The following is a 15,199-nucleotide window of genomic DNA, read 5'->3' as shown; positions in this document are numbered from 1 at the left end:
AACCCGTGCAAAACAGCCCCCAGTTCCACCCCCTTGAACGTTCACTGTCTTTCATTTGTATTTAATTTGGGATTATCTTACATTTCTGTAGTCTCCTAAAAACGTTGTTTTTACTTCTGGCAAGGCAAAAAATAATAACTGAAGAATGATTTTATTTTCCATGCAGTTTTTTGACCGTATAAAACTGTTTGGAATGCCTGCCAAACATCAACCTGACCTGATTTACCTACGTTATGTGCCACTCTGGAAGGTCCATATCTTTACAGTTATTCAGCTCACTTGTCTAGTTCTGTTGTGGGTGATCAAAGCCTCTGCAGCTGCTGTTGGTTTCCCTATGATGGTGAGTTTTCTGGTTTGCCAGTTAATAATTTTTGTACAGTAATTTTTTAAACAGCATGTATTATTCAGGGTCTCTTCAGAAGATGTTTGCTGCCTCTAAGAAAGAAGGGAGTGGGAAAGAAACAAAAAGCTCCTGTAGTACAAGCTGTTCCCTTTTGAAACAAAAGACTTCTCATTCTTGAAAACAAGCAATTCAGTTGTGAATGGCTATTGAAAGTGCAAATGATTTACCTTTGCGGTAAGATAACATCTAGTACTAGAAAAAAGGGCTTCAGTTACAGATTCTGAGTGTACTGAAAGTGTGTGTGCATTTTTGTTCATTTGAATAGTTCAATAGTACTTTGTGATTTCCTTCAGGTTCTAGCATTAGCGTTCGTTCGCAAGCTCATGGATTTTTGTTTCACCAAAAAAGAGCTTAGCTGGCTTGATGATCTTATGCCAGAAAGTAAAAAGAAGAGAGAAGATGATGAAAAGATAAAAGAGAAAGAAGTAAGTGTGAAAACAATCAAATGGAGCATGTTGTAAATTTCTAGAAAATATTTAAAGCAATTTAAAAGAATTTTATGTGACCTGAGCATATGGCCTTATATACCAGATAACACATTTTGAAATTCTTCACTAATGAGATTAAATTCTTTACTAGAGGAACAGTTACTGGTGGCTACAAAGTGGAAAGAGGTAGTTGTTAGTACAAAAATGTTGGGGTTTTTTGTCTTTCATCAAATTAGAAGGAAAGAAAATGGAGAGAGACAAAGGAGAGGGAAGTGGTGGAGTAGGATTTCTTTATTCTGCTTGAATTAGTCACAAAAGTGTTCATAATATCAGGGACATTTTGCTCACGTGTGTTTGTGGAGCTGTCATTTAGTGCAACTGCTAGTTACTAGTAATAAAATAATACAGCTTCTGGAACTTCTCCATAAAAGTCCTGCCTTGCTGTACACCACCTGGCACCTGGATGAATTCCTTGCGAAGCTGGTAGTATTTAATGGAGTCTCCCATGCCCCCTGCCTTAATAAAACACTTCTAAGAGGAAAGATCATAAGCTCTGTCTCCTGTATTCAACTGCAGTACCGACATGGAAGTGCCTTTTACCCCTATGGAAATACCTGTCATATAACTTGAATAACTTCAGATACTGCTGTGGTTTATGCTATGTGAGTAATTTTACAAACATCTTACTTGGAATTTACAGGAAGCAGAGAGAATGTTTTCAGAAAATGACAGTGTACACCTTGCATATGGAGAAGCAAATCTGGATTTTCCTGTAAAAACCCTGAAATACAGGTATAAAACAATGTGTCTGTTTAAAAGTTCTTTTATCAGAGCCTGTAATTTGCTTTATATCAAGCCTGTAATTTGCTTTATATATTTATATGTATCTGCTTTATATTAAGTTGGTTGTGTATGAGTTGAAATAATTTTTTCCCCAAGCTGGTAACTTAGCCATGTTTAGGAAATACGAAGATCTATCTCATGGTGCTACATTAGTATTTTTGTATTGCACTGTTCTTTAAAACTGCATCTTAATTTATATTTATAAATTTACATTACCATCTTGAACAGATCAGATGACTCAATTTTGACCAGCTGTACTAAAGGTGAAGAAGCATCCTTGGTCAGTTTCGATGGAATATTTGTGTGCTACTGTGCATGAAATACTGAGCATTAAGCAACTAATAGCATCAGTTGAGCCATGTGTTTGCCAGCCACTTGGGATTTTCAGAAGAAATCTAAGTGTGTAATTACTTGGTTTATCTAAGCAAAGGCTAAAGTCATAATTTCTGTGGTACAAAAAACCCATTTTACAGGCAGCCATTTTTACTTTAAAATGTGATTTTCTGAACATTAATGTACGAATGGATTTTCTTCCAGAAAAGGAAGTACTGGAATTTCAGTCATGGAAATTCTTTCAGCTTTGGTAGGCATTTTGTCTCAGTCGGTGTCTACCTTACTGGGGTTGTATTTAGCTGAGTTGTCAGGTATTCTCAGCTGTTCAACTCAACTTTAAGGTGAGACAGATAAATATTTTACAGGTTTTCTTTTCCTCTTTAATATTAAGGGGTTCCTAGGTTAAAAATTTGCCTTCCTATGGATCTAGGGTAGTACCAGGTATGCCCTGATGTGAGTTGGGAACAGACAGAAATTTGGATTAGACAGCTACTTCTGCTGAGTGCTGTTGTCTATTCTGAGAGCAGGCTTAATCAGACTTAAGCAACTCGAATGAAAATGCTAAACCTTTTAAAAAAACAAAAACAATTGTGTTACTAATTGCTCTCACAGTAGAGCTGTGACTTCATCAACTGTGTATTTTGTATGTATTCTGCTGCATTATATGTCGTGTGGGGATCCCTGAGGAAAAATGGCTTTGAAAGTTTTTTCTGCCATTTGAAAAACTTACAGATGACTTGGGGTAGATTCTGAAGCTTAAATATGTAACAGAACAGAAAGCAGGCAACAGGCAACACCTGAGTCTGCTGTACATGTAACTGTGTGAAGAACAAAAATGGAAATCAGCTTTAAAAACTTACCATCTGTGAGGATAAACTTATCTTCTGCAGCACTTGGGAGACAGGTGGTCTGGCAAAAGAACCTTGCAAAATATCTAATAAAACTTTTGAGGAAAAAAAAAACACTTATCTGTCAAGACAGCTGGAATTTCTAGTTTTTTAACAGTTTCAAATCTCACTTGAATTTTTGAAATTTTATTAACCTTTGCTCTTTTGCCCTTGATTATTTCCTAGAAGCCACTTAAAGTAACTGATTAGTGAAAGCTTTAGCACAACAGTGTGATTCAATTCATTATTTCTGGGCGTGCAAAATAATTTTCTGAACTTAGGTATGGGTTACCTCTCAAGTGTACTCAATATCTTACTGGTATCTATGTGAAAACCTGTTTTGAGATGCTATGTAATTATGGTAGTGCTAGTGGGTTAAATTTTCAGGTTTTTGTTGAAGTATACTTTTAAGAGATTAGCTCAACTTGTGGCTGTGTAAATATTGAAAGAAGGCACAACTGATGTAAATGATGAGTGACAGTAAGTATAATAGTGTTGCAAGGAATTGAATACTAACCAGAAAGTATGTTTGTTCTTTAGCATTGATCCCTCAGTTGTAAACATATCAGACGAAATGGCCAAAACTGCACAGTGGAAGGCTCTTGCCATGAGTACTGAGAATGCCAAAGTAACGAGAGCTAACCTGAGGTAGCTATAATTACTCACGCCTTTTCTAACTATTATCTTGTGTTTAGCAGCTGTACTTGTATTTATTGAACAATATCTGAAAAAAATGTGGTTTATAAATCTGAGTTACTCCCTTCTTACTTTAGAAAAACTTGAATTTGAGCTTAATTCTTCCTCTTTTCTCTGAAGTTTATCTGTTTCTACAAGGAATTATTTTATTACTATTTTATTAATGTATTATTTTAAATAGTAATTTTTAAATTACTATTTATTTCCTTAGTGCAAGTGTTTATTACTCTGATGAGCTTAGGGTTTCTAAATACTAGAGTGTACATGAGCTTGGGAGTGGTTTGATGCTCAATAATACAAATTCCACTGAGAATTTGTGAGTCCAGCACTTTTGTTGTTGCTTTGTACTGCCCTAGGATCTGCCCTGTTTTTGTGGGTGAGTGCATTGCTTGGATTGCTTTTCATCAACTCATTATTAATATCTAAAAATTAATTCTGTCTCAAATACTGTCTTCACTGAATATGAAATATAATTGAATGAAATACATGGACAGATCATGAGTCCTCAGTGCTGTGAACATTCCCTGTAAGCTGACAGGCATCTTCTATGCTGGCCAGTATCCTTTCTTCTCTGTGAGCTCCCCATCAAAGACCAAAGTCTGAGTGTGACGAATCATTCTGGCATTCTCTCCTAATTTCTTCCCTGTCTGGCTGAATCTACCTAGAGAAGCAAGCCAAGACATGAGTATTTGTCCAGAATATCCCCAACTTCTTCAAAGGCCTGTAATTTTTAGGGACTGGTATCTGTGGACTGCTCATAATCCATCCAGCTATTGCTTTGTAGTTTTTATGTAGGAAAAGGAGAATGGGTATGCCTTCCTCAGAAAATTAAACCTAAGCAATTCTGTTGTCTATTGAATGCATCTTCTATTGGTTGATCCTTTTCAGCCAATCCTGTCAGAGAAAGACATATTTGAGAGATACAAAATTGTCAGGTTTTGTATAAAATTACATCTCAGTGAAAGTGTTCGTAGTGAGGAGGGAGTGTTCATACTCTGTCCAAGGCTGGAGCATTCCTACTCTGTTCATGGCTCTGTCCAAGCCATCTCAGGTACTGTTGGAAGCACTAGTAGTGACCTAGCACTTGTATACCATCTGTCTGTTCACCACGTGCATTGCTCCAAACGAGGAAGGAAATACACCGTTTTGGCCAGACAGCAGGTCAGCCAGGGGCAAAGGAGACAGAGAAAGAGGTTTGAGGTGTATTGTAAGAGGAAAAACTTAAAAGACTCATCAGTGCAGATACCATTTCCAGTGAATGTCTAGGCTGTATTGTTTAAACATTTTTAAAATGTTAAACACGCGTGTAATTAAACATTTCAAAAACTTGTATACCACATGAGCGAGACCATCAAGAAGACAAAGACATAAGAGACTATGTGTGTCAGTATACCCTCCTTATTTAATCAGTTTTTTTTTCTTTCTTGCTAAATTCATAGAAGAAGCCCATTACAGAATTTGTGGATGATTCTAGTGCATTGTCTGATAGCCATTGGGCATATAACTCTTGAAGAGATACAGGCCTGTATTTCTTTTTCCAGAAGAATTTAAATGTTTAGATTTGGTTTTCAGGCAATTCTAATTTAGTACAATTTCATCTCTCACTTTCCTGTTTCCTGAGTAGGCTAAGTTAGTATGGAATTATATGCAATACTAGCAAATCAGGCTTCTAATTAGTTTGCAGTGTTTTTTTGTTGTGCTTAGCCTTGTATTCATTATTCCATCTATTCATTATGTTTTGCTATAAGACATTTCCCTTTGATTCTGTAACATACCCTGCTTGAGCTTAGTACAGTAAAAAAATTCATCTTGGTAGGGAACTTGCTAAAACTACAAATGGAAAACAATAAACCACTGATGCCAGAAACCAGCTTTCTAACAGGCAATCTGATATTGCATTAATCTTGAAAATCTTGAAAGACAGACTTCCTGAGCTCAACTGAATTGGTTGCTGTTTTTAGTTATTTGATATACTTTCTTTGCATCCTGTTGAGATTCAGAAGTGTCACTATTGGTCATTCAAAAGTAATTTCTAGTAAATTACTAATTTGAGTTCTATTAAGATTTTTCTGCATAACTGTCTTCATCTGGTGGTACAGACAGACATGCAGTGCTATGGTGAAAATGGTTCTATAGGCACTGCTATTTTCAGATTTATATTCAAATACTAATGCAGTTTGAAGGAGGCATGTCTTTTATAATTCCAGATAACATATTGTGTGGTTTGGCAGGCTTTATTAAAAATAATATATTTTTTAAAAAGAAATATGTAATTTTTTTGCTTTTTCTGAATTGATCCCAATTGCCTTTTCTTTCTACCTCAACCATCTATTGTAGTTTGTAGACTCTGTGGAGTCCCAGCACACTCGTATCTTCTAAGGAGATCCAGAATTTTTCTCTTTGCATGAATTTCTAGTATATTTTTTTCCTTAAAGAGCAACTCTACAAATGTGTCATCTCTTCTGAAAATCACCCTCCTCTTATGCTGTTTCATTTCATCTTCTACTGACTTCCAACTACCTTGGGACATTCCTTATTGTCCTTCAGTCAGGCACTACTCAGGGTCTGGGTCCCTAAGAGTGTCAGTTGTTCAGGTGCCAGGTGTTCAGGTTGTCTTTAGGGTCTTCTGCTTCACTTGAATGGACACTTAAACAAGTTTCTTACTGTCCTCTGCTGTTGTTGGAAGTATGTATTCCCCTTTTGTACAGACTGAAATGTCCTCCCATTCTTGTGAACAGATGGTTTCCCTGCCCAAGAATAAAGACATACAGTAATATTGCTTCTTACGTATTTTTGAGTATTTTTACCTCTAGACAGTTTTGCAGGCTGTGTTGGGGGCTGGTTTGTTTGTTTTTAACGATGTTTTACATGAAGAGTTTCAAATCACTAAAAGCAGTGGATTTGGATATGGTATTTATGAATGAGGTATTGGTGTTTTCACTCTTATAAGTTTGTACTGTTCCTGTGGATATTATTTAACAATTACTAAAATGTAATAGAAATGCCTCATCATAAAAGCATCCTTATGTAAATACTTTCTCTGTTCCTTTTGAAGTATAAAACATTTGAAATTTAATTAAAGTGGGCCAGACTTTACATTTTCTTCTTTGTTTTCAAACAGCCCTGAAAAACCAGAAAGTGTGAAAATAGAAGTGGAAAATTCACCTGTTGTGAGATATGTGGATGCTGAAACATCTTTATAGAATGGAACCAATGGGAATTGTGTGTATTTGTGTGTGTATATATATCACTGTAGGATATTATACCATGGAAGTGTGATTTCCAGTTTAAGGAGCAACATATATTTAATTTCTGCCATTGTTTAGGGCACTGTAGATATGCTTCCATAATGCGAAGATTTTCCCAGCAGATAAGATGAATGGTAATCACACTTCAGCTATTTATTTTATTGGAAATTTTATTTTCATTTTTAAATAGGAAGACTGTAATGAATGCTTATTATTTTCAATAATCAATATGTGCATAAAAGTTACATCAGCTTTTGCTGATGATTACTGATCCACATTGCTTAAAATTTTGCAATACCTCTGTTTATAATGTGTGCTACAGAAGTTTTGTTTTCCATGCAGGCAATTAGTGCTTGTTTTTGCAGGGTATACTTTTTTTGTGGTTTCATAGAACAAATATTAATGTGCTGTTGACAAGAACTACTGTGTTTTATGTCTCCACTCCATGCTAGTGTTTTTTTGGATTCTGTCTCTCCTTCTGTACAGGAGTGGCCTAGAGCCCTAAGTCAGGTGGTTAGTTAAGCCTTAAAATGTATCTAAATACCCTGGTGTGCTGCTTTCTTTGTTTTTTTTTAATTCTGTTGAGTTTTCATTATTGTCCAGTAGCAGTATGAGTGCAGTAATGGTAGTTACAGTCCCAAGTCAGTATTTGCCATTCTGGACACTCCATGTTTACACGATATAAATTGGATTTACAGGCAGCAATTGGTCTATAGGAAATTATAAGTACTTACCACGTCAGTACTCTTGAATTTTTTTCTTCCTGTTTTGCTTACATTTTTCCCAGAGATTTTCAGTGTCTGATTTACTCAGCTTGAAGATTTTAGAGTATTTCATATCTTCATCAAATATATTTCTTGGTTAATAAATTTTTAAATTTAATGTGTATTTGATTAAATTAGTTGTAGCTCAATTCTGGAATAGGTTTATGATCAGTATTATTTTATGGATTACTAATTGCTTGTGGTATTTGTATGTACAGTTCTGATCCTCTCCGTTGTAAAGGGCATATATGGTAGCACACCAACTTATTTTTAAACACATTATTTATTTTAATTAGTATAAATTTCTATCATGTAAGATGAATTGAAAAAAAAATAAATATTCATTTATTAAAGTAAGTGGGATTTTTTGGGGACTCCACTGATAAAGATGCAGTCAGAAAATGTACTTACATTTTCAAGTTCTAGTTTTTAGCATTATAATATTTGAAATAATGAGAATTTTATATATAAATGAAAATCTTGATCACTTACCTGCGCAGTTTCCATTCTTAATATTTTTTTGCCTTATGCCTTAATTTTTTTGGCTTTAATTTCCAACATTCTCTTTTTACATTCTGAATTGCCACTAGCCCTTTCTGGATGCATTACAATGGCTTTAATTAGAATCTGTGCTCATTTAATACTAGAAGATGCTGTTTGCTTAATTCTGCTTTTGGCAGAGTTGGGAGTTTTACCATGGACCAAGTGATAAAATTCTCAACAATTGCAAAAGGAGCTGATTCTGGAGGAGGGCAGACTTTATCTGAAAATACTACTTGAGGTGGAATTTTGGTGCTCTTCAGCCAAGTGTCACCTGTAGAGAAGGTAATTGTATATTACAAAAATAAAGCAATCAGTGGGAATAAATAGAAACATTTAAAAATAGTATTTACATTACATGGACTGTTACTGTTCCCTTTATATGTAATGCAATTATTTAACATTTTTTTTTTTCCTTTTTTCATTTAACTGAATTCTGAGAAGACAGTTTAAAGAAAGGACATCATAGTGTACAGCAATACGAATAATGGTATCCAAACTGTCATAACAGGCTCAGGTCAGGGGCAAAGCAAGAGAGGTCTGCATTACCAGTTTGACCAATATTGTGTAATGACCTGCATTCTTAGATAATAGTGTAGCTTGTGCCTTAGTTTGACTTCATGCTCTTTCAGAAAATAACCCATGGTTTCCCTCTGATCAAACTGAGATAACAACGAAACTACATCGGATGGTTTCTCCAAACTTTCTACATTATTTAAAAAAACCCCAAACAACACCCATCTGCACGTCAGTAGTTGACTACTAAGTACCTCTTGCTCTGAATCAAGGAGTGAAGAGATATTTTGAGCATTTTATGTAGCATCATCCACAATACAGTACTTCTATCCTCTCAATAGTATTTTACGCTTCCTGTTTACAGTTCTGCAACAGTTTCCAAAGACCCAAAAAATTACTAGAAGCCTCTTGGATTTCTAACTCTTTAATGCTGGAAATCAGGGTTCCATGGTGCTGCACACCTTGTATTTGATTTCTCCTTCAGAAAGGTTACGTTTTGGTCAATATTACAGGAAGTGGGTATATTTTGAGTAATGTTGAAAGGAAACAAAACCAAAGCCCCACAAGTCTAATCACAGTATTTATTAAATTGTTGTAGATATTTTAATCAGTGCCAGAAATACCATGACTTGGCAAATCAGTTTACAGTGACCTTTAGTTCCAGTGTTCTTGGGCAATAGTTATACTTGCACTTTCTTCCCATATGAACAGAAGATCTGGTATTAAGTGCATAAATCCCTGTTGCTAGTGTATGGTTAAGTGATTCAGTGCTCATTTTACACCTTCTCTGCTTTAAAATCACACATAGTATTACAATAAAACAGCTAAGGATGTAGTTTATTGTATGGAGATGTATGTTTTGCCTTAATGGATGCAAAAGAGCAGTGACAAATGCTGTGCACTGATTTTTATTTTTTTTTCATAGGGCTTAAGCCCTGTAAAACTACGCCAATGGATTTCCATTCCAACAGCTAGAGGAAAATTAAACAACCCTGCACTTTTTATAGATGCCTTGGTTTCCTGGAATGGAGTTTAGTGCTACTGTGTACCTGGCTGCAGAGCCACCTCAGGAAGTCCCTCTTTTTTTTCTTTTTTTTTTTTTTTTTTTTTTTCCCTCCCCCCTTCTTTTTCCTTTTTTCCTTTTTTTTTCTAATTTATTTATAAATATTAATGTTTACATGAAATGTAGGTCTTAATTTTGACCACTCCATTTAAATTATCATCTAAAATGTATCACTTAAAATGCAGTTTTGTGTTTAAATTATATTCTAGAAAACTCTTTACCATTTTCATATGTATTACAGTGACATGTTTTTCATTCTGTTTACATATGCCCAAGTAAACAACAATTTCCTCGTAGATTAATTTTGCAGCTATAACATATTTTATGCAGTTGTTCTGTGAAATGTTCCAAATTGCCAAGTTTGTCATCATAAAACCCATCAGGGTAGAACTTGGTGCCCTAATGGCTTTGGGATCTTTTTCAACCAAGTATCTTGGCCATTTTTTCTTCATTTAATGCAAGTTCTCCCGTAAGTTATCATTTGCTTCACCTGCATCTCTGTCTTTATACGGTCACTTCCTAATTCATGCCCTTCGCAAAGGCAGGTTCGACAGGCTGTAAAATATTTCTGTACCAAATGGGTGTCACGTCGCAGAGCCTGCACTGCTCTAAAGGGTTTGTCTTGTACATAGGTTCTGGAAATCATAAAGTGAATGGTTCGTGACTCTCAGTTCACATATGCAATCTGTCAAGCGAGCACCACAGCAGCTTAGTTGTCTTTTTGTTTTCTTATGATTAGTAATGTTTTAATTACTCATCTAGGACAAAATTATCAAGTACAGTAAAATGTAGGAAATACTTTGTTTATACCAACAGTAATTTATTTTATGGCAAATTTTAAGACTATAGATGCACACAGCTTTGAGTCAGCGTAAGTGTAGTGCTATAAATAAAGCAAATTGCTCAGTAAGTTTGTCAATTTTATTTTATAATGCTTTTAGTGAAAACTTATAGGACTTTGTAGTTGGCATTGAACTTTGCCTAAAGACACTTTCATATTGAATTTAGTATCTGTTGACATTTATTTGGAATAATGAATGAGTTTGATAATCGATACTTTTCTAAATGATTTTATTGGAAAGACACATCATTTCTAGTATTTTCCTTTCTATTGTTGCTGATGCTCCTGTGCAAAGGTGTCTTCCAGGTTCGGCTTTTGCGGCTGAACTGCAGTTTTGATTTTAATATTCTTTATTTGAAATGTGATTACATACTGTATGGTTCGAATTTTTTATGACCGCTTTTCTAATTACAGTGACGTTTTCTTACTTTATAACCAAATCCAAAGCAAATGAAAACATTATTCCAACTGTAGAATCAATATCCAATTTATACAGAAAACACAACTCTGACTTGTCTTTAATGTGATTCAGCCTTTGTGTTGTTTTAATTACTGCTAGAATAAAACTATCTTTTGTAACGTTTCAGAAAGTTGGTAAAAGCAATAAACAATCTCCTGGACTCCATTCGAGCCGCTTCTGTTTTCTTTGCCCCCCGGGCCCGGGGGTGCTGGGGGCGGGCCGGGCCGGGGGGCTTCCCCGTGCCCATGGCAATGACGCCGGGCGGAAGCGGTGCCAGGGAGCCCCGGCACTGCGCAGCACGGCGGCTCGCGATTGGCCGGCTGGCCAAGAAGAGGGGAGGCGATTGGCCGAGGCGTCCCGTCCTGGCCGAGCGAGCGCCGCCGCAGCCGGGCCGCGGAGGGGGCGGGGCGGGGGAGCCGCCGTGGCTCGGCGGGGAGTGGGAGGGAGGGACGGGAAGGCAGGGCCACGCAAGCTTAGGGACGGGCGAGTGCCGTCAAGGAGACTGAAGGCGATGCAGTGTCCCCATCCTCCTCCCGTTCCACTTAATGACGTGCTCCACAGCCCTGCTCCTTCACCAGCTCTGCGCTTTCAGTAGGCATTTAACAATCTCGTGATTACCAGAGGCTCTAAGGAATGGCGGTATAATTCCCTATAAAGGTCTGCTTAGTAGTGAGAGTGGAGAGGATGAGCTTCAAAGAGCTAGTGTTATGCTCGAGTTGCTACTGAACTGAGCTGCTCACTAGACCTCAGAAATCCCCTTTTGTTTTCCCTCTCTCTTTTTTTTTTTTTTTTTTCTCCTCCTTACATATATGAACTGCTGTTTAACAAGATGGATTTAGGCAAACTCTACAGAGGAAAGTTACACTCTGGAAATTAACCAAGAGACTGACATTTGGTGGATCCAGCAATATGAGAATAGGCCTGGCCATTTATGGAATGAGGTGGTACACAGGGAAAAACAAAAAGGAAAAAAGCAAAAGACAAACAATCCCAAAACAGCAGTGATCCCTAACCTTACCCTTGTTAGCCTTTAGAGAATCTCCAAAGAAAGATTGAGACACATGTATGCATGTGGAAGTTTTTGTGTGTAGCAAACACATAGATTTCCGTATTGATTCGTTTAATAGAATTAAAGAAATATTCTTCAAACATTGTCTGTGTGGGTTCTTCAATACAATTTCCTAGACACAGGCTATCCCTGGTGAGGATCTATTATGACTGCCATGCTCTTTGAGAACAAGAGGGCCAGAAGTCCCTTTATTCCCACCAGACTGGATAAGGAAAAGTACCTTTTGAGAATTTTTCATCACCTTTGATGCTTCCTTAGTTTGAAATCCATTTCTGTTTTAACAATAATATATTTCTAATTGCTCTTATAGGGAGTGAATTTTCACCTGACCTTCATCTGACCCAGCTTATAGTATTAGATAGGGTATTAGATACATTCCTATCCAGCAACAGCATCAAAAGTCTTACTAAAGCCACCATATCTACTGCTTCTTTATCCACCTTAAGCCTGTTATCCTGCGTATGATTAGACAGTGGAATTCAGTCACTGCAGTGATTAAGAAAGGAGTTCAAGGGAAAATCTAGAAACTAGTTGGCTTACAAACTATCCATATCCGCTAGTTATTGCTAATAAAGATTATAAGGCATGTGAGACATCTTCTCGTGTTGAAGGGACCATTACACTGTAGTCAGTGAGGGTAGATTCATCCTCCAACACTTCTTTGTGGTTTTGCTTGTTTTGGGGCTTGTTTTTACCTTCTGAAGCTTATGTGGTTATGTCATCTGGGACAGATACTAGACTGGGCCACAGATCAAGTCTGGGGTAATTCCTTTGTCTCCTGTTTTTCATCACGTGGATGCTTTCATTTCTGATGGGGTTCTTGGAGCATTTCTTGTCCTATCCTGCATTCCAGTGCTGTCAGAATGCATCTCTCTTCCTATGTAATTAAATCAACATAACTAATTAAATGTAATTATCCCCAGTTAAAATGAATTCATTACTATTGCTCTAATTTCATTGTCTTAAATGGAATTGAGACTGTGCTGTAAAGGCATTTTTCTTTCAATTTGTCTCTGTTCTTTTAAAAGAGTTGTCAGTTTTTATCTGGCACAACTAGTGAGTGTTGTTTGGTGTGTTCCTTACACATTCCTCATGGCTGGTGTCATAGCAGGGGGATAGTTATGAGGACAGTGAATAGCCTGGCTCCATGGAATCCATGGAAATTTCTGCTGCCACGAGTAAAGAAGAAACGTGGGGTGGGAACTTACTCAGTGACTTCAAGAAAGTCAAATAACTGGAGGTAAGGGAATATTAATGTTTGCTTTCTCTCAGGTTTCTGGCTGATAGAAGGAAAATGGAGTTGTTTCTGTTTGTCTACCCCTCACTCATGGTGCTAATATACCTACCTATACCTAATAATTGGCTACTTCCCTGCTCTTCTCCCTGAATTTACACCTGAGCATTCCTGCCCTGTCAGCAGGGGCACTCATCAGGCCACTGTAACAGTGACCTAAATTGGTAGGAAGGTAACAATATAAATGGAGTGTATTGTTTTCTGTGTGTTTAGCTCTCTAAACTGGCTCGGGTTTGGGTCAGATCAGCTGAAGAAGTAGAGAAGAATTGCTGGTGGAAGGGGAAGGGAAGGAATGTGGAAGGCCCTTTTCACTGGCAGCTGTCTGTTAATTAATTAGTCTAATCTCTGTAGTAATGTGAAGGGCATAACATTCTAAGCTGCATGCATAAATCCTCCTCTCTGCATGTTGTCCCTGCCCTTGTACAGTAGAAGTACTTTGGAGACAAGGCAATCAGGGCTAAACTAGGAGTGATTATTTGTAGCCTGAATCAGGTTTCCCAATCCAGTGAGCTGTGCATCTGAGATAATGCTGGCTGACAGACTAAAGAGGTCAGTGCAGGGTCAGTTTGTGGCCAGAGCTGGCCTCTTTCTTGAAGGGCTTCCTGACCTGTGCTGACTTGTTGGCCGCTGGGAAATAGAGAGGTAACCTCAGGGTGAGTCCTCAGAGCTAGGGGAGTGCTGTATCCTTGAGTGACCAGTGTCCCTTTAGTCTCAGCAGCAGTGAGGGGAATGTGGCTTGATGTTTGTCAGGTTCTATTTTGCACAGGGACTTTTAGATCTGTAATGGCAACAAACCTTTAAAATATTTGTCGTCTGTTATTCTATTTCATCTTTACCAAGGCAGCATTAAAAGTGGAATGGCAGCCCTAAAGTAAGGTTGGTTGACAGTTGTAAAATGTTCTAAATAATCACAAAGACCTAACAGTTCCGGATTGAATCATAGCCATACGGGGAATCCTGCTGCTTGTGGTTTGGAGAGTTAATTCAAGGATTTCACAGGATGCTAAAAATTTTAAAGTTTAACTCTGTTTGCTCATGAACAAGTTATTTGTATGTGGTTTGGTTGTTCTTTAATTGGTTGAAATCTGTTCTTTGTGCGCACATACTCATGGTCAAGTAGACAATTTGCAAGTTTGCAAGTGCGAATGTGAGGTGCTTATTGTATCATGCCTCAGTAATATTCCAAATGGACAAGGTACTGGGGAGATGATGTGAGAATATCACTGAAATAATACATGGAAATTCTTACTCCTGAGGATTCTTAATGCTTAGCAATGTACATGGCTTCTCTTAACTTCTAACGTGCTTGAAGCAAAGGAAATAAATGCTTTGAGCAAACTGCATTCAAAACTACTGAACTCAGTAGTTTGGTCTGCTGAGTGGTAAGACAAATCCTGTTTATATTCATTCCATGGTAATAACTGGTGCCACAGAAGTGATCTGGGGCGTTTTTTAATAACCTTCTTGAGCAGAGGCATGGAAGAGAGCAGAGAAGTTTCTTGTAGATCCAGATCAATGATTCCCTGTGCTAGGACAAAGGCTTGTTTAAAAGACTAGACATGGATGAGCTGGGCTTACAGGCCGCTTCCGAGAGGGATTTAATACAGTGCATGTGTTCATACTGTCAACAGTTGCATTTTGGGTAGTTCTGTGATGTGAGATTGTATAACTGGAAAAATGACTCTGATGTTCATTTGGGAAGGAGCAGCTTCTGCTAGTTTACAATGCTTTTGTTTTATGACCAGTTTTCTTCTTCTTCTTCTTTGCCTTTATGAGGAGGAGAAATAAAAATCAGTATCAGAGGAACTCTACAC

At 37.3% G+C, this 15,199-nt stretch overlaps 1 protein-coding gene across 5 annotated transcripts in view; it reads left to right on the top strand.

Annotated features, from left to right (window-relative positions):
- The window catches only part of SLC4A7 (solute carrier family 4 member 7), a 92,286-nt gene extending 81,099 nt beyond the window's left edge, over positions 1-11,187 (top strand). For 2 of the 5 annotated variants that reach the window (XM_053972333.1, XM_053972304.1), the window contains exons 21-25: positions 167-340; positions 697-828; positions 1,532-1,623; positions 3,435-3,542; positions 6,712-11,187. In XM_053972333.1, the coding sequence (XP_053828308.1) occupies positions 167-340; positions 697-828; positions 1,532-1,623; positions 3,435-3,542; positions 6,712-6,793 (588 nt within the window). In that variant the 3' untranslated portion in view covers positions 6,794-11,187. The remainder of the gene's footprint in view (positions 1-166; positions 341-696; positions 829-1,531; positions 1,624-3,434; positions 3,543-6,711) is intronic. The other 3 variants (XR_008436100.1, XM_053972323.1, XM_053972313.1) reach the window with 3 other exon arrangements.
- Positions 11,188-15,199: the final 4,012 nt, after the last annotated feature.

Source organism: Vidua macroura, chromosome 1, assembly GCF_024509145.1.
Source record: "Vidua macroura isolate BioBank_ID:100142 chromosome 1, ASM2450914v1, whole genome shotgun sequence".
NCBI classification, from domain to species: Eukaryota; Metazoa; Chordata; class Aves; order Passeriformes; family Viduidae; genus Vidua; species Vidua macroura.
The sequence above is the reverse complement of the archived record's forward strand: the minus strand, read 5'-3'. Positions and strand labels throughout refer to the sequence as shown.